The 24,010-nt window shown below is 50.9% G+C and overlaps 2 protein-coding genes across 2 annotated transcripts in view; both read left to right on the top strand.

Moving 5' to 3' along the window:
• Nmnat3 (nicotinamide nucleotide adenylyltransferase 3) overlaps positions 1–657 on the top strand; it is a 139,976-nt gene extending 139,319 nt beyond the window's left edge. Inside the window, exon 5 of the mRNA XM_040269887.2 lies at positions 360–657. Within this exon, the coding sequence (XP_040125821.1) occupies positions 360–415 (56 nt within the window). The 3' untranslated portion in view covers positions 416–657. The remainder of the gene's footprint in view (positions 1–359) is intronic.
• Positions 388–24,010, top strand: Rbp1 (retinol binding protein 1). Its single transcript, XM_005328021.5, is given in 5 exon segments — positions 388–625; positions 628–729; positions 1,166–1,344; positions 21,784–21,885; positions 23,770–24,010. Coding segments are annotated over 5 exon segments (594 nt in total). The 5' UTR covers positions 388–468; the 3' UTR covers positions 23,824–24,010.

Genomic DNA, 24,010 nt, shown 5'->3' with positions numbered 1-24,010 from the left:
AAGTAGTGGGTCTCTAACTTGATTGTGCATCAGAATCAGCCCCAAGGACTTCAAATAATATAAAACTTGATTTTTATTTTTCCAGCAGGATTGGAGAGCGTTCCCCAGCCTTCTCCCCAGTCTTACTGCCGAGCCCACTGGGGATTGGGGGGGGGGGGCAGAGCGGAACCTTAGACAAAGGCCTGTTAAGTGGCCTCTTTCCCTAATCCCTCCAGCAAACCTGAGGAGTCTGATTCCCAGGCCTCAAGTGGCCGCTGAGGGTGACAAGTTCATGGCGTTCAAAGGAATCCCTCAGGAACCGAAAAGTTGGGACCAATAAAGGGACCTCTCAAGTCCCATCACCTCCTCTTCCTATACAGGGGAAGCGAATGGAAAGTCTGAGACGAAGGTGGCCCGCGGCGAGGGACAAATCTGACCCTCCAACCTGCCCCGCCCCGCCCCCGCCAAGGGGGAGGAGCGACGGCTACAATGGATCCTCCTGCGGGCTTTGTGCGCGCTAGGAATCCAGCTGTCGCCGCCCCGCGGAGACCCTGTCCCCCCGAGAGCGCGCATTTCCGGGCCGCCCACCACCCAGATCGCGTCCGCTGCCGCTGCCCCGGCACAGCCCAGAGCCGCTCCCGCCCGCTCCGTGGCCGACGCTCCCGCCACTCCCCGAAATGCCAGTCGACTTCAACGGGTACTGGAAGATGCTGGCCAACGAGAATTTCGAGGAGTACCTGCGCGCGCTCGGTAAGCGCTGCCCCGGCGGTCCCCAGGGTCCCGCAAGCCGTCACCCGCCTGCTCCGCCTGGGCAGCCGCCGCCCGGTGCACCCCGGCGCCAGGAAGGGCGACCGCGACCAGCGCTTGCGAGGGCGGCAGGCGGGATGCGAATCGGAGGCTCCGGGGTTACAAGGGTTAATTGGTGGCAAGCGTCTGCTTGTTGGCTCTGGACGCGGATAATTTAATTAGTAGAGCTGGCCTTGGTTTGCTCGTTTTTGTTTTTTAAAGGTTAGTGTGAGAGCAGAAAACTTTGTTGCCAAGTGGAAAAGAGAAAAAAGCGCAAAGCCAGCGGGGAATCCCAACTGCATTCCTGGAACCGCTCCTGGGTCGCGCTCCCTCCCCCGGGAAAGGTTCTCTTTGGAGTTTTCCTGCCAACTCCCTTCCCCTGTCTCCGCACCCCTTTCAGATGTCAATGTGGCCTTGCGCAAAATCGCCAACTTGCTGAAGCCAGACAAAGAGATCGTGCAGGAAGGCGACCACATGATCATCCGCACACTGAGCACTTTTAGGAACTACATCATGGACTTCGAGGTTGGGAAGGAGTTTGAGGAGGACCTGACGGGCATAGATGACCGCAAGTGCATGGTGAGGATTCGTGAGTCCCGGGTGTCTCCTGCTCAGGAGATCTGACCAAAGGCCCCCCGGCTAGTCTAGTTGATCTTAGAGAGGAGCAAAGGCCCTTGTGTTATGAAAGACTGCGGATCTTCCCATTCCCAGCCCGCAGGGCAGGCAGCACCCAGTGAGCAAGCACCCTACCACATCCAAACCTGCCAGTTTAGTTATGCAGGCTTTGGTTGCTGAATTTGCCCTGTCCAGGCGCTTTGCCAGATATGTTAGGCGCATGACTTCACCAAGGCTCCCCCACAGCCCTGAGGGCAGCAGGAGTTCCCCCTCTTACAGGTGAAGAACAGTCTCTGGAGAGAGGAAGGGTCCAGGAGACCCTGGCTAGGGACCAGCGACCTGGGGTTCCAAGTCCATCCTGTGCCCCCTAGCAGACTAGGGGCTGCTAGAGGAAAAAAAAGGGAAAGAAAGAAGCAATACAGGACACCACCCTGAAGCGCCAACTTCCAGTACACCCCCATGTGAGGTCCCCTAGGGAACAGGCACCTTGATCTCTCTGGAAGCCTCCAGATCTGCCCATCCTTGGGATGGCTGGGTCATACCAGCTGGGACTTGGCCCTTGGTCATCCCCTGACCCACCCTATCATTTTCTGCCTACTGAGCTTCCTTTGAACCTTTGGGCAGGTCAGTGCCCCTGCAGCCCAGGCCAGAGGAAGCGGCAGTGGGGGATGGGGAAGGCCTTGCTCCTCTCCTTCCCAAGGATAGGAAGCTGTGACCAGGAGACCCCAATTAGTGCTGCCACAGCAGTTCCGGAAGGTCATCCCCAGGCCTCCAACAACATTCTCTGTTTCTGGGGTTTCTGGGAGGTCAGGGTATTCCCAGTCTCGGGCTTGCTTCCGTTGTCTGGGTAGGGAACTGACTTGCGTTTCCATTGTGTGGGTAGGAACTGACTTGTGCTATCCAGGGGCCCTCACACACCCCTCCCACCATTTGCTGAGGGTCTTGCTGCTAGGTCTGCTTTGTGTTTTGCATATGGCCTGCCATTTTACACCACAGCCCTGAGAAGGAGGGTTTAGTAATTCATATTCATGCCATGACTGAGGCTCAGAGAGAAGAGGAGACTAAGAGCAGGGGACCTGAACCCTGCGGATGGGTGGCCCACACGCCTGTGTTCTGCCAGGCCCCTCTGCTGATGGGCTTTGCAGGAACAAAACGGCTGAGTTGGTAGGACCACTATTGATGGGGTGCCCACGTCTGGTATTAAAGAGCCCCAGCCTGGACAAGTCACCCCACCATGCTTTCTCCTCAGCAGGCACTCAGGACTGGTGCCCAGTCTGCTGTTTGGAATGGTAGGAAGAGGGAGTAGCGAGCAAGGAGTATCCTTGAAGGGGCCACTGCAGGAAGAAGAGGCTATTGTAAGAAATGTCATGTTATGATTCAGGTCTCAAGGCCTCTTGTCCACCAGAGAGGCTCCCAACGAGGAAGGAGAGCTCAGAGAGGGTCTCAATTTCTAGTCACTGCCCAGACAGCATCCTATCTACTGCAGGGACCTGTGCTCCATGAGGACAGTGATTGTCCCCACCTCACTCTTGGGGAACTAGCAGGACACATCTCCATCTCTTTTCTGGGGTCCTTACCATGCCGCATGCACCTTCTGTACTCGGCTGGTTATCTTCACTCTTCAGTCTCTCCATCATCCATGAACACACGAAGCATTTATGGATCACCTAGTGAATATTGGTCATCCCATGCTGTGTGCCAGACACTGTTCAGAGTTTGCATTCATTCACTTCCTCCTCACAGGACCCTTTGCAATCCCGCTTTATCACCTTGGGGAGGGTCCTAAATGGCAGAGGAAGGATCTGAGTTAGCCACTGCTTCCCTCCCGAGGTGGTCACCACACCAGGAGCAGGACAGCAGATGTGCCAATCCTGATGCCCAGGAGCACACAGACCCACAATCCTGACACATGTGCTCAGCAGTGACAAAGGGACATGTATGATGAGCATCGAGGGAGTGTGGTCATCCAGAGGAAAGGGTCCCAAATATCTGTAGGAGGTCACTTCTGCACTTACAGAGGAGGAAGGGAGGGTTTGGGACACACAGGAAGGGAGAGTAGCCAGCTTTTCTCAATCCAGTGTGGTAGGTGGGCCTGGCAGCTGGGCAAACTCCCAAGTAGACAGCCTTCTCTCACCTCGCCATTAACTCCTGGGAGGTGGGGTGGCCCTGGCCCTCTGCTCTGCTTGGCCTCTGCTTGGACCCCAGCAGTGCAGAGAAGCCCCTCTCTCTGGGCAGCCTGCTGGATGCTGTGCACCTTGGCACCACCATGAAGAGCACACTGGGGGTGGTGGAGGATGAGGAGTTAGGGCAGCTGTGGGGCCTTGGACTTGTGTATTTGAACAGCTGGTTTCCCAGAGGCCAGTTTGGCCGTGGACTCTGACTGCCCCTAGCTGTCCTGGGTTAGGTGATTGTCAAAATTACTTTCCCCGCGTTCTGCCCCCGTGCTGCACTCAGAACCCAGCACCCAGAGCAGCAGCCAGGGGTATGTTCTCAGCACCTTCCAGAAGTCTCGTTCTTCATTCATTCACAGCCCCTGTGTCAGTGAGATGATTCCTGTCCTCATGGAGCCCTGGGGGGAAGAAGGGAGGGGACAGACTGAGGCAGCCACTCGTACCCTCATACCGTAGGGTGATCAGGGGCAGAGAAACACTGCAGTCTGGGAGGTCTGGGATAGTTCCCAGTCTGAGCCAAGTCTTGAAGGATGGACAGGAAGTAGCCAGGCAGACGGGATGAGAGGAAGACCCAGGCCAAGAGAACAGTGCCCCGGTAAACGTTATGTCAGACCTGTCCTGCACCAGGCCCTGCACCAGCTCAGATTCAGGGACACAGAGGCAGCAAGACTTCCTGGATGTCCAGGCCAGTCTAGAAGACAGAGGCGTCACTGGGCAGTAATAGCCCAGTGATGGAACCAACAGGGCCAGGGGTGGGGGAGCAGTGTCAGAGAAGGTTCCAAGAAGGTGACAGCTGAGCAGGACCTTGATGGACAAGGAAGAAACAGGGCAGATTGGAGGACATGAGAAGAGCATTTCAGAGCAAACCCATGCACACTCAAGCCCAGAGGGCCTGGGTGCCGGGGGTTTTGGAGAGGAGAGAGGTGGATTCCGCAAAGACTTGAGATGGCTGAGCATGATGGGGAGGGCAGATCCTTGAGGACCACAGGGGCCTTGGATGTGACCCTGACAGGCAGGAGGGGGGTCCTGGTGGAGTGAGACCAGGCCAGGCTGACATTCCTCTGCAGAGCACCAGAGGCCCTCTGGCTGGATCAGGGCTTTTCCATGGGAACCTTATCTATATTCCAGAGCAGCAGCCAGCGGTGGAGTCCAGCCTGCTGATGGGTAGTTCTGGGCCTGCACAATGTTGGAAAAAACCTTAAAGCCAGTTGCCAAAGATGGCCAGAGATTATAAGATTTCATAGAAAAATCCATATTTCTAGCTGTTCTTACAAAAAAAAAAGAAAGAAAGAAAAGAAAAAGAGAAAGTAAAGAAAGGAAGAAAACACCAGGCATCTGTCTGTCTGTCCCTGCAGGTTGTGGATCCCCAGGACGCTGTCACAGTTGCTCCTTTTTGATAGACATTCTCCAGGTTACCCACCTTGTTACCTGAAATGAAGGATCAAGGGGGCATTTGTCACTGCTGGCTCAGTGTGTTCCCTTAGAGCTGGGCCAAAGTGGAAGGAGAGGCAGTAGCTGCACAGTCAGCCTCTTGGTAATGGAAAGGCCGGCCCCTGGCCACTGCCTTAGAAACCCCAGGAGTCAGGTTTTGAGGCTGCTAATGCTCGAAACCCCTGCTGTAGAGTACGAAAGCATCTTTCTGTGTCTCTCTGCACCTGAGCCTCTGTGAAAAGTGGAAAAACTGTAACATTTGGTGTAGAGGACCCTGGGCCACTGGTCTGACCCAATGCACATTGCAGTCTGTGCCCAGACACACCTGAAATGTCCCTGCAGTCTCTCCCCAGCAGGAGGACCAGGGTTTCAGATCTGTGTAGCCTGAGGGCTCAGCTTCCTCCCCAGTCTGGCTATTCAGAACCTGCAGGCCTCCACGGGGCAGCAGGGCCATGGTTTCTGTGGACATGGGCCCAGCAGGCAGGGCCTCTTCCCTGTCTCTGGTGTCCTTCTCATTAAAATGTCCACAGACCCAGGAGGACACGGGTAGCGTTTGTCACACACAGCCTATAGGGGTTTGGCAAGGTGAGAGGGGGGGCGCTGGGGTAGGAAGGTGGTCTTCAGCCCACTCCTGGGTGAGGCAGTCCCTCTGAAGCCATTCCACTCTTTGTCCCCAACTCCCTCCAGAGTGAGTGGCTTCTGTGGGAAGAGACTGAGCCTCCGCCAGGAATCATAGCCGTGAGCCTGGCTCCGTGTGGTGGTGGCAGAAGGGCCATTTGTCATCTGGTGGTGGACACCAGGTCAGCGTCTCCCTGGAGGAGCGGCTTTGTTCACTGGGGCCTGGAACCTCCCTCTGGCTGAGGCCTCGCCTTCCCATCCAGCTTTGAACTCAGGATGACCCCTCCCCAAGGCCTGCCCTCCATTTCCAGCCCTTGCTGACTGGGGCCTCCTTTGTTTTTATTATAAAAGGGAAAAAAAATTCAAATAGCACCAGAGAGTCCAGGCCCTGGGAGTCGTCACTGTTATAGTTCCTAGTGGATCTATCCAGAAACTCCTCAAATGCATAAGCTATCTATTGATTGGTCAACTAGTCAATACTGGTCAATATCTTCCTCTAAAGCCAGAAGGATGGAAGGAAGAAAGGAGGGAGGGAGGGAGGGAGGGAGGGAGAGGAAGAAGGGAGGAAGGAAGGATCAATCCACTTTTCTGCACATATTTGTTTTTTTTACCCAAAATATTTCTTAGGCATCTTTCCATATTAGCATTAGGATTTTCAAAATCCCTTTTACCCTTTGTGTTTCCTTCCCTCCCTCCCTGACTACCTTATATCCCTCTGCCCAGCCTCCTGCCATCTAATTATACATGATAATACGTGAAATCCACCGAGCTGTTGTTCCCACTTTGGTTTAAACTCTTGCCAGCCTCTGATCCTGCTCTTGACCCATTAAAGGGATCTTCTGGTTCTTACGTTAACAAACACAATGCTAATGGCAAAATCAACTCCCAGGCTACAGAGCTGAGAATTCCTTTGGATTTTGAAGCCTCTGAGAGCCGACCCTGCCCTGATCAGGCCTGAGCAACAGGCTGGGGCCCTTCCAGGACGGAAACACAGGACCTCTTTCATGTCTTAGCTTAAAGTTCTCCGACCTTTTGAAACCGGGTGTCAGCAGCATGTTTTTGAGGATTATTAAAAAAAAAAAAGAAGAAGAAGAATTAAAGCAACCAAGTAAAATTCACAAAGCAGCTTTCAAAAAATCACGCTGGTTTGTTAGGTTTGGAGTCTTATTAGACAGGAAGAAAGGAAAATAACACGCACGAGTCTTTCCCAGGCCTACAACAAGGGCTGTTAGTACGTTTTCTCCTTTGGTCTCCACAGCTAATGCTGTTCTGCAAGTATTCGTCATACCCACTTCACAGATGAAAATCAAGGCGCAGAGAGGGGCAGGGCCTTCTTGCTCCATGCTCCTCTGCCAGCTGCTGCAGGGGGAGGATTCTGATGCGTGTGTTTTGTAAAACTCTCTACCATGGGCCTGGGACGAGGAGGAGCTGTGCTGGTGGAGTCAGCACAGCTGGTTTTGAATCCCCTCTGTTACCTAGGAGCCAGGGTAACCTTGGCCAGTTAGACAGACTGCCTCTGTTTGCCCATCTGCAATATGGGCACCATGATTGCTATCCTGCCTGTCTCAGAAGGCAAATTCTGAGGACCGTGAAGACAGTACAGGAGAAAAGGACTTGCGTAGTCACCCCGATGTGGGGCCTCTTCTGCTATCCCAAGCCTTGTTCACATAGGATAGCCAGATCTTCATGAGAGAGCTACAGTGGCTTGATTTTCTGATCTACATTGCTTCCCTGCCCCCTGCAAAGAGAAGCACCTCCTTTTCTGGGTGGTAGTAACCCCTGCTCACCATGTAGGTCCTGGTGGGCCTGAAAATCACAGTGCACTGCCTCTCTTGGGACGAGCACCTTCTGATAGGTGGCCACGGGATTCCATGGCCTGTCACATGATTGTGTCTTTGACTCAAGCTGGACCCTTTCCTTAATTTAGGGATCCCGGGAAAGAGATGAATTCTGTTTCCTTGGACATTGATAAAGTGGTATGAGGTAAGCTTGAAACTCTCCGAAGCCCCCTCTCTGCTGCCTTCCATGACCGCATGGAGAAATCCAACAGAAGGAAGAGAATAAGATGAGGTCAGGAGAGACAGACAGACAGACAGAAGGAAGTAACACTGGAGAGGTACAGGAGTTCCTGACCCTAATGCCACTCTAGGCTTCCCATGCACTTAAGTCAGTACCTTCCATTTCATTCCCTGTAAGCTCTTTGGGCTAGTTTCCCATCACTTGCATCTGAGGGAACCTCATAAGTAGTTAAAACAGTAGTTCTCTCTCGCTGGACCATGCCCTATCCCAGAGTTTCTAATCCGGCTGCTCTGGGTTGGGCCTAAGCACTTATCTTTCTGACAGGCTCCCCGCTGTTGCCAATGTTGGTTAGAAGACCATGCTTTTGATATCTATAGGAAAGGAAAAGGAGGAAGCAGCGAAGCAGCGGGCCCATGCCAGATTCCTATGATGTTCTTATCTTGATCTTGTGCTGGGGTTAAAGGTGCCCGGTTCTGAGGGATGAAGAGGAGTGGAGAGGAGCAGCCCTGCAGCCCTCTCCTTGGAGGTGGCAGGGCTACCTGTGAATATCAGTCTTGCAGCAGCCTATGAAGGCTGCACCGGAGGTTCCAAGTGGAGTTTGTGCAACTGAGTAGATAGGGTGTGACAGAGCGGTCAGGAGCTTTGGCTTTGAGTTGGACCTTGATTTGAATTCTGGTCCCACTGTTTAGCTGTGTTTCCTTGGAGAAAGGACTTTATCCCTGATCCCTCTGTCCACGTTGGTAAAGCGGAGTCAATGGTAGAACCCATTTAAAGGATTGTCATGAGGATTAGATGTGGTAATGAATTATTTCAGTTTTTTATTGATGTGTAACAAATCATCCTGAGATTATTTTAATGCCTTAAAACAAGTTATTTACTTTGTTCACAAGTTTGAGCAGGGCTCAGAGGGGATGGCTTGTGCCTGCTGCATTCCCAGTCAGCTAGAAGCTGGAGGATTCTCTTTCCAGATGGCTCATTCATGCTTACTATCCACTGGCTGCTTGGGCTTCCTCACAACATGGCAGCTAGGTTCCTATAATGAAAATCTAAAAAAAAAAAAAAAACAAGGAAGAATTATATAACATCTTTATGAGCTATCTAGCCTCTGAAATCACTGTGTCAGTCAACTTTCCATTGCTGTAAAAAAATACCTAAGATAATCAACTTAAAAAGAGGAAAGGTTTATTTTGGCTCACAGTGTTGTAGATTTCTGCCCATGGTCTGTTGGTCCTGTTGCTTCTGGGCCTGTGATGAGGATCCCATGGAAGAGAAAGTTTGTTCACTTCATAGCAGAAATGAAAGAGGAGGAGCTAGGGTCCCAATGTGCCCTTGAAGGGCATGTCCTCATATGATGAGAAGACTTTTAAGTAGGTCCCACCTATTAAAAATTCCACCACTTTCCATTAGCACCTCAGTCTGGGGACCAAGGCACGTGGGCCTTTGGGGAACACTTATCCTAACCTTAGTAGTCACAGAGCAGCTGGTCTGCCATACTCCATGGTCAAGGTAATGACAGAGCCCCTCCTGTCTTCTAGGGAACCCAGACCCACGTCGTAATGGGTGTGGCATGGTCCTAGTGGAGCATGCAGGGTGCTGACCTCTAAAGGTCAGTGTGCCAGACACATGCCACGCTGTCCCATGGTGCCTGGTGCGCAGTGAGAGCTCGGGGGCTTGGAGCACGGTTCTGTGGCTGGCTGCTGAAGGTCAGACAGGGTTGGGCTGTTCAGTTTCTGATTCATCATGTGTAAGACCCTGCGGGGTGGGAGAGGAGTGCCCCTGGTGCCTGAGCCTGCCCTCTGCCCTTGGGACAGAGCCTCCTCCCCTCCCTGGCCCAGCAAGGGAGGCAGGCATAAGGACTCGGGGAAACAGTCTTGTATAAGTCCTGTAAATGTTGGAGTGGCCTCAACCTTCAGCCATGCGCCCCCTAGAGTCCCAGACAGGTGGTTCTGACAGTGGCTAAAGCACTTTCCAGCCTGAGCCTCAAGTGCTCGGCCTCTGACCAGCCCAGCCTCCTGGTTTCTGGGCCCTGGTGGTCAACCCAGGCCCTGGCTCCACAGGGCTAGAACCAGAAGAGGTGGGCGGGGCCAGAAGCCTCTGAAGGCATCTGGAAGATGTTTGCCATTGAACCTCTGCCAGGGCTGCTGGAAGAGAAGGGGGCTTGAGGGAGTGTGTGCCCCTGTCTGACAGACCATGGACCCCATGGCGGTCACCCTCTGGAATGCAGCCCTGCCTGTAGCCTGGATCCTGCTGCAGGCTCAGAACTGAGGCTCAGGATTTATTGGTATTTTTTACTTGGAATTGATTGAAAACTCCTCTGAGAGAAAGGACTGTGCTCAATTTATAAGAGAGAGAGAGAGAGAGAGAGAGAGAGAGAGAGAGACCAACCTGCCCCTTGTCCTCCAAACAGGAGCCCCAGGTATCCCTCATGCAATCTGAAATTCCACAACTGGAGCATATTTATATTGGTGAAATACTCCAAAGACTTTCTAGATATTTCCTTTAATATGCAAATGCCTTAGAGCGCCTTAGAGCAACAGCTCCCACCAACATAGGGATAGTACTAATCCCTCCTCTCCTCCTTCCCTCCCTCCTTCCTTTCCTCCCTCCCTTCCTTCCTTCCTACCTTATCCTCTTCCCTTACTTCCCCCCTCCTCCTCCCATCCCCCTTCTTCTTTCTTTCCTGATCTGAGGGTCCAAGGACAACCTGGGGTTACTCCAGGAAACAAACAAGATGGACATGAAGGTAAGAATCCAGGGAACCCAGGGTATCCAAAACCCATCTTCACCAGCCTTAGAGTGAAACTGGCCCTGCATTCAGAAAGAAAGGAGGGGGGAAAAAAACCTGTCTGGCAATGTGCAGTGAGTCAGAAAATCATTTTACTGTTTGACTCAGAGATCCCACTTACGGGATTATATTCCAGGAAAATCATTCAGAAGAAAAAACAACAAAAAACCCCATTTATCTCTTTGGACAAAGGTATCTGTGTGTCTCTCTGTGATGGTAATCCTCAACAACTCACATAAGCCCAACCACCCTGCAGGCCTACTGTGTGGCCATGCTGTCCCAGGACTGTGTGTATGTATGTCTATGTCATCCTCCAGATGCCCTCCCTTTTATTTATTTATTTACTTACTTACTCTTTTTAGGTACCAGGAATGTGGCATAACCACTGAGCCACATTTCCAGCTCTTTTTTTTTATTAATTTATTTTTTAATCTAGAGACAGGGTCTGAGTTGCTTAGGGCCTCACTAAGTTGCCGTGTCTGGCTTTGAACTTGTGATCCTCCTGCCTCAGCCTCCCAAGCCACTGGGTAGCCGTTACCTCAGGTTTTGACTTCAGCTACTTCTGACTCCTGGCTTTTTGTGATTTGTAGAACAGACTCTCTCCTGCTGGTGTTCCTAAATGCCAAAACATCATGGGTGGTTAGAAACACTGTGGCTTTTTAATTCTGTAGACCACTCCACAGCCATGTATGCATCACTGTGAAGATAAAAGAAAGTGTTTATGGGCAATTAGTCAACAAGTTCCATGGATTGTGCTTCTGAACATCTCTGTCCTCCTTTCCCATCCCACTGCTTGGAAGATCTCTTGCCTGTAATAATAATAACAATAATAATAACAATTAACATCTCTTGTGCATACCATGTGCCAAGCTCAGCGCTTTCGGTGGATTATTTCACTTAATTACTGCAGCATCTTCGCATCCATCTCCCGTCCACCATCAACACTTCAGCCCATCCTTCTCATAATAAAAAGGGAATCGGATCACGCTGCTCCCTGCTCCACACCTCCAGAGGCTCCCCAGTAGGAGGCCAGAGCCCGTGGGCTCTCCAGCCGGCTTCCTACTTTGAAATCCTTGGTCCCAGCCCACCACTGGCAGATGCCTTCATCTGCCAGCCTCTTTGCATCTCTGTTCACTTCCCTGGGAGGATGATTGCCCATCGGTAGAGACCCAGCCCAGATGGCTCCTCCGTTGACCCCGATTTCCTTTCCACCGCTGCCTTCTGCCACCTTTTGGCTCAAGTTCACTGGGCAGCTGGTTAATGCATCTGAGGTTCCAGACAGGAGGGGCTCACACTTTTGCATCTTCAGGGCTTCCAATGTGTTTGCTAAAATGAGTGTTAAGTGAAAATAGCAGAACAATATAAAGGGTAGTCATTGACTGTCTCCCTGCAAGATCCACTTTAATCCCACTTAATGATAGCTAATGTTTGTGGAGTGTTTCTCCTGCACCAGGAATTCCAAGCATTTTCTGTACATTAATTCTTTTAATCCCCACAACAATTCCAATGGTGAAGGTGCCCAAATTCTTCCTATATTATATATGAAGAGAATGAGATGCAGGACAGACAGGTCAGGTAGCTGATGGAACTAGAATATGGGAATCTAGGCAGTCTGGCCTCAGATTGTCTGTAAGGAGAGATGGCACAGGGTCAGTGCTCTGGATTACTTTCTCTGAGATTTTTGATATCTCAAATGCAGCGTCCCCTGATGCACTACCGATGTTTTGGGATGGAATCGTCAAACACAGGGGAGTGAGGTCTGAATTGTATCCTCTTCTTCCCATAATGGAGGCCACATTGCTGACTGAGAACCCAGATTCAAGGAAGGCAACTGTTCCAGGCCCTCCTGTACCCATGTGTTTGTCTGCAGCCTAATTCTGTTAGTCAGTTTTCCATCACTGTGACAAAAATACCTGAGAAAATCAACTTAAAAGAGAAAAGATTTATTTTGGTTCATGATTTCAAAAGTTTCAGTCCTTGGTCACTTGGTCCCATTGCTTTGGGCCTTTGGCAAGACAAAGCATCATGGCGGAGAGTGCATGGCGGAGCAGAGCTGCTACCTGGTGGTAGCCATGAAGGGAGGGAGGAAGAGTCCAGGGACAAAATATACCCCCAGTAACCCACCTCCTCCAATAGGCTCCACTCTAAAGTTTCTACCATCTCTCAATATGCACCAGCTGGGGACTGATCCCTCAATACAGGAGCCTGTAGGAAATATTCTAGAGACAAATAATACCACCGCCACTTCTCTGGGTCTCTCCCTACTAGTCAAAATGGAAATAATCATAAAGCAGGGATACATGCTTCATGGTAAGGATTAAATGGAGAATAACGTGGGAAAATGTACAGTACCACCCATCCTCAGGAGACAAATTCTGGGGGTGGTTACATGTGGGAAGGGTATCCTGCCACCAAGGGAAGAGCTAGGAGGCTCATGAGAACAGAGAGCAGGAAAAGGACGTGTGCCACTCCATGGCCACAGAGAACAGGCTGGGCAAGGCCAAGCAGAGGGGGGCACGGCCAAGCAGAGGGGGGCACGGCCCATACTGTGTGTGTCCTGCACAGACACAGGTCCCTGCAGCCTCTGCCATATCCTCTGATGGCTGTGCTCAGTGGCAGATCTAGCCCCATTTTGCAGGTGAAGGAAAGGGGACCCCAAGAAGTGGAGTAATTGCCACATCACTCCCTGGCCCACCCATTTCTATAAGCCAGTTTAGGGAAGAGAATTCAGCACAGTGCCTCGGATATTTTGTCATAAAGCAGGAGAAGTGTGTTGCCTGAGGAGTGAGGCGTGCCCCTAATTCTTTTTGCCCACCATTTACTCAACAAATGGCACTGTGCTCTTTCTCTGCCATGAATTCTGGTGGCTGGTATCCTGCAGTGAGCAGAAGGACCCCAAACCCCAAGGAGCCCTCTGTTGAGAGATCCTGACCTTCTCATTCTTCTTGGTTACTGAGATTGCATCTTTTTATCTTCTGAGCAACACTTATTTCTTTTCACTTTGAAATATCAAATTTTAAAAAATAGACCAGAAACTTGTATGAAAGAAGCTGAGGCCTCCCAAGCTCCTGGGAGCATTCTCTAGCAGAACATGGCGCTCGCTTATTTCTATTCCCCAGCCCCACCCCACCCCCACACACCACCCCATGCTGGGGGACTGACAACAGCTGATTCCTGGTTCCTGGGTGGCCAGGGCCAGAGAAGCAAGCAGCTGCATTTTTCCATGATCCCAGGTTTGGTCAGCTGGAGCCACAGGCATGAAATGAGGAAGAAGGGAGGCTCTGAGCCATCTCCCCAGCAAGTTCAGGGTCTGGCTTCATGGAGAATGTGATGCCAAGAGACAGTCCAGCCAGCTCCCTGCTTTTGTCCATATTGGTACCTTTGTGAGGGGTCCTCTTGTCCCTTTGCTTTCTTATTCTTCTTCCTAAACCTAATTCTGTGGCTTTTTCTGGCATCAGGTCTTCTAGCCACACCTTCTCCAGGAAGCCTTGCCTGATGGGCCTCTGCCCTGAACTTCTGGCCCCTCTGGCTACCTGGCACTCCTGCCGGAGCTCCTTCTGGTGTCCCCTGCTCCAATAGTCTGAGCCCTTTGCCTCACGCCCTCCTCAGTCCTGAGGCTGCTGTGCAGCAGGTATAGACCCCATGACTGCTGGATGCCATTGCCTTGTATGGGACCATCCTGCAAAATCCACTGCTTATCCAAGGGGCAGCTTAGATCAGGGAACGGCAGAGCCCAGTAGCTGAGGGCACAGATGTGTCCTCAGAGTCAAAGCTCATCTTCCTACTTCATGGCGAGGTCCTCGGTCTGCAGAGCTGTAAACTGGGGAGGGTATGCCTACTCCAGGAAGTCCTGAGGAATCAGCTTGATGTGATCCATACTTGATACCCAGCCTGGCACATCGTCCCCAGACATGTCATTATGGTGACCGGGGTGACAGGGATGCTCTCGCTTCCATCAGGAAGCCTCCCCTGACCCCCCAGGCAGGGCTAGGTGCCACAGGCCTGTGACCTTCTCCGGTCCTGCTTCCCACCTCCCCATCCAGAAACTGGGCCTCTGTGGGGCCCAGAGCACTCTGACAGATTAGGTTGATTCTAGACACTCTCTGGAATGTTTGAGGGAAAAAATAACACGTCAAGATTATTAGTCTGGACTTTTTTTTTTTTCCATTTTATTTTTCCTAAGAATCATGTTATCATTTGCTGCTAAGTTCTTCACGGTGGAATCGCATTCTTCCAGGCCCACAAAGGCCTTGGGTGCCTACCCTGGTTCCTGGTAGCTGCTTCTGACAGCTTTTATGTCTCTAATTACTCATTTGCATTTTAAGGCCTTATTAATTTAGTTTTAATCTGCTTTTATAGTACCCTGGCTCTGGGCTGATTTTAGGTCATTGCTGGCCCCCAGGAATGGACCAGGAGGACAGGAGCCACCCGCTGTCCACTTGCCGGCCTGGTCTCACAGGAAACTTGTGGACTTGGCTGCAAAGAACTGGGTTCAGTAACAGCCCAGCTCCCTGGGTGGTGAGCTGGTCGTTTCTCAGCCCTGACACTTTAAGATTGTGGAAAACTCTCAGCACAGTCCCTGGCAATTGGCCCATTCCCTGTCACCCACCCTGCCCTTCCCATCCTACGGCTTATTTAACAAAGCACCAAATGTTGCACTCATCATTTTCCCAGGAACATACGTGTCCTAAAGGGAGAACCACATGTTGAAGTCAGATTCCAGGAGGAAGGGCCAACTGGCGTCTCTAGCCATCACAGGATGTACAAGAAGTGTCCACTTGCTGTTTGGTTTTTTAATTTTACTCCCAAATCTAAAGATATGGCCTTTGCTGGGTACAGTGGCTCATGCCTGTAATCCCAGCAGCTCAGGAGGCCGAGGCAGGAGGATGGCAAGTTCAAAGTCAGTCTCAGCAACTTAGCAGGACCCCTGTCTCAAAATAAAAATTAAAAAGGCTGGGGATGTAATTCAATGGCTAAGCACCCCTGGGTTCAATCCTCAGTACCAATAAATAAATAAATAAATAAATGAGAGAGAGAGAGAGAGAGAGAGAGAGAGAGAGAGAGAGAGAGAACGAGCACATGAGCACATGGGCTTTGGAGTCAGAGCTAGGTCAATCCTGTCTTTGGCCTTGGCTAACAGAGTCGCCATGCGCTCTGGAATCACAGAGACACTAAGACTCCGTCCCACCCTCCAGTGACACATCCATGAGCAGAGGGCCGGATAGGGCTGGTGGACAAGTGTGATCCGCCATCATCTGCCCTTTGAGAGTGTTTAAGAGCATGGTGGAGCTTTGATAAATGTCACAAGTGTCCTGACAGCAAAGTTTGAGTCCCACCATTTGTAGGTCATGCCAGGTCACTGCCAAGAGATGGTTCCATTTAGTGAGAATTGTCTGTCACCACCGGTACTAGTCATCTGAACTGGGCCTGTGAGCCTGGAGCCATCCCCGGGATGGGGTCACTCAGCCGTTCTGGGTCACTGGGCCCTGTACAGCCGTGCCAGCTGGGGTTTATAAGTGGCTGGGGAGCTGGATAATGGCTTTTGAAATGACAGCCCCCCATCATAGTGGTGCAAAGCTGTCTTCATTCATCAGTTGGCACACACGTCTCTCTCGGAAAGCTGCTGACACAGTCCAAGAAATAGAGGTCATTATGAGTTCTTGATAGAAAAGTGAGGCCGGCTTGGCTTACAAGCAGCTATCCTGGGCCCCACTCCACCTGCTCTTTCCGGTGGTCTCTGCGTGGGAATTTCTGCTGAGGAGCCAAGTTGACAGTGGCCATCCCCCTCCATGTCTTTGGATGGGTCTGGCTTTATCTCTAAGGTGGGGTCCCAGAGCCCAGGTTGGGGGTGAGGTGGAGGCAGTAGAGTCCCTGTCCCTCCCACACCCACAGGCATCTGCCCCACCTATGAAATTCCTGCCTGAAATTCCCCCACTGGACCCCGAGTGATGGGGTCCATGTAGGAACCTGGATGGAGTTGAAAGGAAAGTGACCACAACACTCGGAGTGACCAAAAGATCTTTATTGCAGCAGTGCAACAAAGAGAAAAGAAGGAAGGAAAGAGAAAAGAGAAGAGATGAACAGGGAGAGAGCAAGAGCAAGAGACAGAGAGCACACGCAAGAAAGATAAAGAGCAAGAGAGAGAGAGCAAGAGAAAGAGAGCAAGAGAGAGAGAGCAAGAGCAAGAGACAGAGAGCACACGCAAGAAAGATAAAGAGCAAGAGAGAGAGAGCAAGAGACAGAGAGCACACGCAAGAAAGATAAAGAGCAAGAGAGAGAGAGCAAGAGAAAGAGAGCAAGAGAGAGAGAGCAAGAGAAAGGGGGGCCTGGCAGGAGGGAGTTTTTATAGCCCAAATCTAATGGGGCCTCTGGGTCTGCAAGCTGCCTTGTTGGCCCAAGGGGGGTTGAGTGCTCAGCCTTGAGCGGGACTTGACACAAACAGGTGATAAAGGACCAGATGGGGGGGGTTTGAGTGTGTGGGCTATCTTGCAGCCAACATCTGTTCAGCCTGCCCTGCAGACAACACAGTTCAGCCTGCTCTGCACCCAACAGGAGTGACCTCTTAAAGCCCCTTTCAGATCAGGCGTTCAGGTAAGTCTGAAACCTGGTCCCAGGTGGCCGACTGCTCCTGGTCTGGCAAACGTGGCTTGCGGCCGAGCTCAGAGGAAGGTCACGAAGAAGCTCTTGGGTCTTGGAGAAGCTTGTTATAAGAACTTACATTTTGTTTGACAAGAAAGTGAATCACCTGCCTCACCAGGCCCCTTCCAGATGTTTCCCTTTCAGTTGTTTTTGAGGGTTTTCTTCCTCCTTGATTTTCTGCTTCTCTTTTCTGTTCTTAGGGTCCCTCTGCTTGCTTACTCGCTTTTTGTTTGTTGGTTTTTTTCCTTTTTGTGCTGGGGATGGAGCCAGGGTCTGGAGTCTGCTAAGCATGCACTCTACCACTGAGTGTCACACACCAGCCCAGTTAGGCTCCATCTGATCCTCGGAGAAACGCTTGGTTTATTCCCACAGGATACAAAGCTTAAAAGAAAAATTCATTCCCACTCTTAAGTGAGCACAGGTAATAAAGTAGGAGAACGAAACCACCTTGCTGGGTCATCCCAGATGTCAGTGGGAGGTTCCAAGTAGAGTATCCATGTAAAAAAAACTAGTTAGAACTTAGGGGAAGCAGGCACCGTGGGCTCCCGGGGCTGGCTCAGCGGGCAGGCTCTACAGGGTCTCCTCTTGGATCTGGGTCTCCCAGAAGGAAAAGGAGCATCAAAAAACTTTATCCACAATGTCCATCACTGACTGCTTCACCAACATCCAACTCTTTAAAAAAAAAAAAAAACAACAACAACAACTTTTTTTTCTAGTTACTGTTTATGTTGGACATGTGAACCCTGTCCTTGTCTAAGCACAGGTTCATGATCACCTGCATTCAGTCCTCCTGTATGCCAGCCCTAGGCATCTTATGTATATTTTCTCAAATCCTCAGAATAAACTTATAAAGTACATATTTTATTTATCTGATACAATGTGAAAAACTTCCCCAAAACTTAATAGCTTGAGAAAACTGCCATAGAGTCTCGCAATGCTCCATGGTAATTGGTCAGTTCCTTGGCTCCACATGGCTGTGTTCAGCTGAGCACCTCAGCTGTCCTCCAAGTGGACATTCTTCCATCCTCCAGGACTTTGGCACATGGCCTTTCTCTGAAGAAGAGCCTTAATCACCTCAAAGCATGGCAGCTGGGCTCCAGGAGGGCAGGATGCCAAGAGGACAGGCTCCTGGACCACATAAGCTCATGAAAGCACTGTTGGCATCGTGCCTGCTGATGTCCCAGTGGCCAGAGTGAGTCAGCCATCAAGCCCTGTGCAGGATGTGACTATCATATGATTCGCAGGGGCCACCCATGAACCATCTACCACAGTAGGCCTCTGAACCTTCTTGCATCGAGGACCTGAGGCTCAGAGAGGTTAGTCCAGTTGCCTAGAGTCATCCCACATGGCCACAAACAAGATCCAGCTCTGGCAGATGCCAAGGTACATGTTCTTAGCTGGCTCGACCTTATATAGGTTGAGGGACTATGGAATGAGGGTGCAGGGACCAGGACCCTGAGCTTCCAGGTCCCTAGACGGAACCAAAAGTATCCAAAAGGTGTCCCTCCAGGGCCTGCTCAGAATCTCAGTACCATGCTCACAGTTTTTTTGTTTGTTTATTTGTTTTCCTGCAGTCCTCAAAAGCTTTAGCACGTATCTGCTAAGCACCTTCTAGACACTTTCTGGAATGTTTAAGGGAAAAGCTCAGGCCTCAGCGGCCCCTCCCCTCAACCCCCTTCTCTGTCAGGTGTCTTGTCCTGGGCTGGGAAACAAGGGTGCATTGAGTCACGCAAGGCCAAATTCTTTCCTTCTGCTGAGTGACTGGGATAAAGTCACATAACCTCTTGAGCTCGGCCACCCCTTACATCCAACACAGACAAAAACAGTCAGTGCTGGGTCCAGCTCACCCAGGATCACAGTCAAGAGGGGCTTGTGGCCGGGGAAGGGCTTCCTTGGCAACTGACATGGAGTCAGGTGATAGGGATCCTTCTCTCCAAGAGGTCTGATGAGTAGTGTTCTCAAAAGCGCTTTGAGCACCCAAATAGGCTTCTGCTCCCTGCACGTCTTGATCTCTCCTGACACCTGATATTCTGCTGCCTGTTACTGGCTGGGGCTAAGGTGTTGTTATTGTTTACAGCCAAATGGCCCCCGTTAAAAGATGCCAAGTGATCCCGAAAGGGTGAGACAGTAGCCCAGGAGCAAAAGCTGGCTGTACCCGAAATGAGCCTCTCTTGCATGGGGGTTCAGTGACACTGGTGTTGGAGGGTAAACAGGTGTGAGCCTGCTGGATCAGGTTGGGGATATTTAGCAAAAGCTTTAAAGGTGTGCACACTCTTCCATGCAACAGTTTCTCCTCCGGACATATATTCTGAGAAAGCAATGTGTTCAAAACTATGTATGCAAGGAAATCTTATTTACAGTAGCACAGAATTATAAATTACCCAAATGTCCAGGAATTTGTAATCGGTTAAATAATGGTATGAATGGACAATAAATTACTGCCAGGGAGGACAGCTTTCTGCGCCCGTCTCCAGGGCAGTCCTTCGGGGACTGCCTCACGTAGTTTAATGCTCTGCTGTTGCTGTTTTAAATATCTTAATCATTTTTGAGCAAGAGTTCCTCATTTTCACTTCATGTTAGGCCTTGCAAATTAGGTAGTCATCTCCTGAATGTTACATAACAATTAAAATAATGCTTAAGGAGAATATTCATTGAAATGGGAAATTGCCTCTACTGAGCAAAGAAATGAGGCTACAAACCCCTACATGATGCATACCTAATTCTGTAAAAACAGAAACGTGTGTGTGTGTGTGTTTTGATAGAGGAAAAAAAAAGAGAGAGACTTGATGGAAATACACCAAAATGTTAGAGCAATTATCTCTGAAGAAGCAAGATGACAGGTATTTATTTTATTACCATTTTCTTCTTTGGGCATCTTTTCTGTATGGATTTGCTCATAGGCCTTTCTGGAAGAGGAAGAAAATTGTGTATCATCCTGAGGACAAGTGAGTCCTCTTGCTCCTCTGGGGGAGTCAGGGGCTTTCATATGCCAAGTGGATTTCTGAATAAACACGGTTGGGAGATCCGTGCCTGGGGATCCCATGTTCTTAGGAACTCCTTGAGGTTGAGGACTGATTTGGGGTCTCCATTTCCCATCGCAGGCCTGGCACAGAAGACACCCAGAGAGTGGGCTTCTTGCCATGTCTGTGGCCTAAGCCTTTAGCTGTGACAGTCTCATGGGACATTGACCACACTGTTCTGTCCTGGAGGTGGGACCTTGCTGCACTGGGGCTAGACATGGGCTCTGAGTGAGTCTCTGGACCAGGGAGAGAAGCCACCTCTCCTGGCTACTCCCGGCTCTCTCTGTGCCCTGTCTCCCTCTGGGAACAGGTTCCAAGAGCAGAGGTCACTCTTAAGCCTATGTAAAGCCGGGGAACACACCTTGCTCCCCCTGCCTACTTCCTGTGTATCTCAGCCCAGGCCTCACCCCAACAGCAGAGGGCGGTAGTGATCAGCAAGTCCAGAAGGGAGGCTGGTGGGCATGGGTGGGCAGTGAGGAGAGGAGGGGCGGTGGTCCTCCAGGAGGGAGGTACCCCCACCCACTCCACTCAGTTCCCAGATTTCCCTCTCTCTCCCAAATCTGTATCAGGCCATTGCTAACTTCCCTGACCCTTAGCTGAGTAAGGTAGGCAGGCAAGAATCTTAGAACTTTCGCTCTCAACAGCCAGGGCTTGCGAGTTACTGACCTCACATGGCAGATGGGAATGCAGGGCCCAGAACAGGAGTGGACTTGCTCAGAGCCACAGGGTGAGCAGGAATAGAGTTCTCCTCATGGCACTGGGAATGCAGGGCTCACAATGAGGAGCTGCCCCATTGGGGAGGCTATTCAAAAGGGGGTGAGAAGCCACAAACATGATGGACGCATGCCCGCTGCACCTTCACGTACCTAGCCTTGGGACATGGGGGCCAGTGGAAGCCGGGTGCTCACAGCCATGCTCAGGACCTAGGACTGCCTCGCCTCTGAATTCCCACACTGTTTTGACCCCATGTTCCTGGGTGGGCTTGCTAAGACTTGACTTCCCTGCAGCCTGCTCTGTCCCCCGGCAGGGCACACAGCACTCAGGGGAGGAGAGAGGGCTCAAAGGAGGATGTGGGCTCTGAGAGGTGTCGTCAGCCCTGTGTCTGTCAAAACGAGATGCCAATCCACACTCCAGGTGGACAATCAGGAGGAGTTAGACCCAGCACAAGAGAGGGCCTGGTGGAGCAGTCAGGTGGCTACTGGCTGCCACCTGTACCTATAGCTGGCTATTTAGACCTAAGATCATTCTCCTGGGAGATGAAGACTCTTTGAGGGCAGAAGTGAGGTCTTTTTGGATGTCCCAGAACCTAGCAATGATTGAAACCATGGGTGGATGGATTAAATGATAAAGGGACAGGAAGGTACTCTCTGAGACGTCCACCCCCTGCCAGCAAGATGCAGGAAAACAATCCTCACCAGTCTGTGCTCAGGCCCCTCTCCTCAACCCCATTCTCAATCCTTGCAATCACAGCCCAACCCAACAACATTTTCCCTCCTAATTATTCTTTTTAAATGAAATTTGTGAAGGTTTTCATAAATTTTAAAACTGATTTGCACACTTTAATAAAAGCATGTGGTAGACAGGGACTATGGGGCTGCAAATTTTCTGTAGGAAAATGGGCCTGAGCACATCCTGCATTATCAAGGTTGGGGGCTGTCCCCTCCCCTACTCCCCAGGGGCTGCACGCTCACAGCTGACAACTCTGCTTCTTGCTTGGCAGACCACGGTGAACTGGGACGGTGACAAACTCGAATGCGTGCAGAAGGGCGAGAAGGAGGGACGCGGCTGGACCCAGTGGATCGAGGGTGATGAGCTGCACCTGGTAAGTCCCTAGGTGGAGAAAGGTGTGCCCCAGAGGTCCTTTGTCACTCTGGAGGTCTGGATGGATCTTGGAAAGAGGCACCCACCGTGGCTGGGCCTTGGTTCTGCTCTGAAGCTTCTATTCCAAGGCCCTGGAAAGAAGGTTCAAGTGATTTTAAAGACCAGGCCGTGAGTTCTCAAGGTGTAGTGACCCAGTCACCCATCAGAGGAAGCAGAAGAGGAGATGCATCTTTTAATCATCAACAATGAGCCCACTTTCCCTCTCTTTCTAGTATCTCAGAGTAGGAATATGAGCCGGGCAGGATAGCACACACCTGTAATCCCAGTGATTTGGGAGGCTGAGGAAGGAGGATCACAAGATCAAGGCTAGTCTCAGCAAATTAGTGAGGCCCTTTCTAAGCAACTTAGAAAGAGCCTGTCTCCAAATAAAAAATAAAAAGTGCTGGAGCTGTGGCTCAGTGGTTAAGACCCCTAGATTTAATCCTTAGTACCAAAAATAATTAAATAAAAATAGGTATATGGTTCCTATTCTGGTGATGAGGATATTTGTGACTGGTAGCCAAGGAAAATTCTCCAGGCTTCTCTAAGATATGACCTAAGCCTATGACAGGGGAAGGAAAAGCTTTTCCCAGCTCAGGAAAAACTGTAGCCACCCTATCCTCTACCCTGGGACATCAGGTCAAAGCCACTTGCATTCTATCTACCCTCTGGGAAAAGCATATACAGAACCACAGCAGAGACCTTGGCTCCTGGAGAGTTCATAAGGCACATATCCCCAAGCCAAGACCTCTTGTAACTTCTCTACCCCAGAGAGTGGTCCAGGTGACCTGGGTTCTGATCCCAGGCCACTCGCCAGGTGTCCTTGAGTAGCTCCTTCCTTCCCTCAGCCTCTCTTGCCTAAGAACACACAGGAGTTCTGCAAAGATCTCTGGTCTTCAAGAGCTTTGAGAAATGTGAGCACTGGGGAAAGGCACAGGGGGTTACATTTGGAGGTGGCCAGCCTAATGCAGAGAGTCCAGACCCCACCTTGAGCCAGTCTCCTCCTGGGCCTTTGTTTCCTCGGCTGCAGAGAAAAGAGTAGATGAAGTGACCTTCGTTGTCCTCTGAGCTCAACAGTGCCATGGCTCTATGCCAGAGGTTGCAAACTAGGGGCCACAGGCCTGCTTCATCTAGCCCTCAAAGAGCTCCAGACTTCTTCAGCCAGCCATTTAAAAATTAGGAGATGCCCTACAAATATTCACAGATTTCCAGTCTCCTTCATAAAAACTTGGAAGACATGGCGATAGGACTGTGGTTGCACCTGGCCTCACTCAACACAGGCTGAGCAGAGGCTGGGGCTGGTCCTGTGGGAAGGGTATGGCTGCATTTTAGAACCGCCCGGAAGGCTTTTAGTAAGAGTGATTCCAGAACTCCACTCACTGAGACACTGGTGTACTGGGCTAGTGTGAGATCCAGGCATTTCCAACCTCCACAGGTAACTCCAGCTTAGGGCTCAAGTTTGGCATCCTGGTACCATACTGCAGCCCCGTTCTGCAGCAACCTACTGAGCCATATATCTGTGCCCAGTTCCTTCCAATCCCAGGCCCAGACTCTGTCCTGGGCTCAGGCCTACAGCTTCCAAAGCTTTTTGGCTCTCCAGGATAGCAGGGTGGGGAAGCATCAACGGGGCCTATTGGCCACTCTGATCCACATCTATTCCCCCAGCCACCTCTGTCTACAGGAGTCGGAGAGACTGATCTCTGCTGACCCTGTTCAGTTGACTTTCTAAGGATTTCATGAAATCAAGTCATGGGGAACAGTAACAGCCACTGGGTGTTTTCAAAGCTCCTGCCCCTAGATGCTCTGACATGACTCTGGTGAACCACAGCATCTGCTTCTGCTGCAGGAGATGAGAGTGCAGGGCGTGGTCTGCAAGCAAGTATTCAAGAAAGTGCACTGAGGCCAGCGGACGACTTTGGTCTCAAGGAATGAGCAGCATGGACCTGAGGCAGATCCGCCTCTGTGCGGCGTGGGACAGAAGTGTCCAGCCACTCCCAGGCACCTGTTAGCGGAGTCTGTCTCTTCACTTTGTCTTTTCTCCTTTTCTTCAAACAAAGCCATTTCAATAAAGTGATCTCTGTCTGAGA

This window comes from Ictidomys tridecemlineatus, chromosome 3, assembly GCF_052094955.1.
Source record: "Ictidomys tridecemlineatus isolate mIctTri1 chromosome 3, mIctTri1.hap1, whole genome shotgun sequence".
NCBI classification, from domain to species: Eukaryota; Metazoa; Chordata; class Mammalia; order Rodentia; family Sciuridae; genus Ictidomys; species Ictidomys tridecemlineatus.
This window is presented reverse-complemented; position numbering and strand designations above follow the sequence as displayed.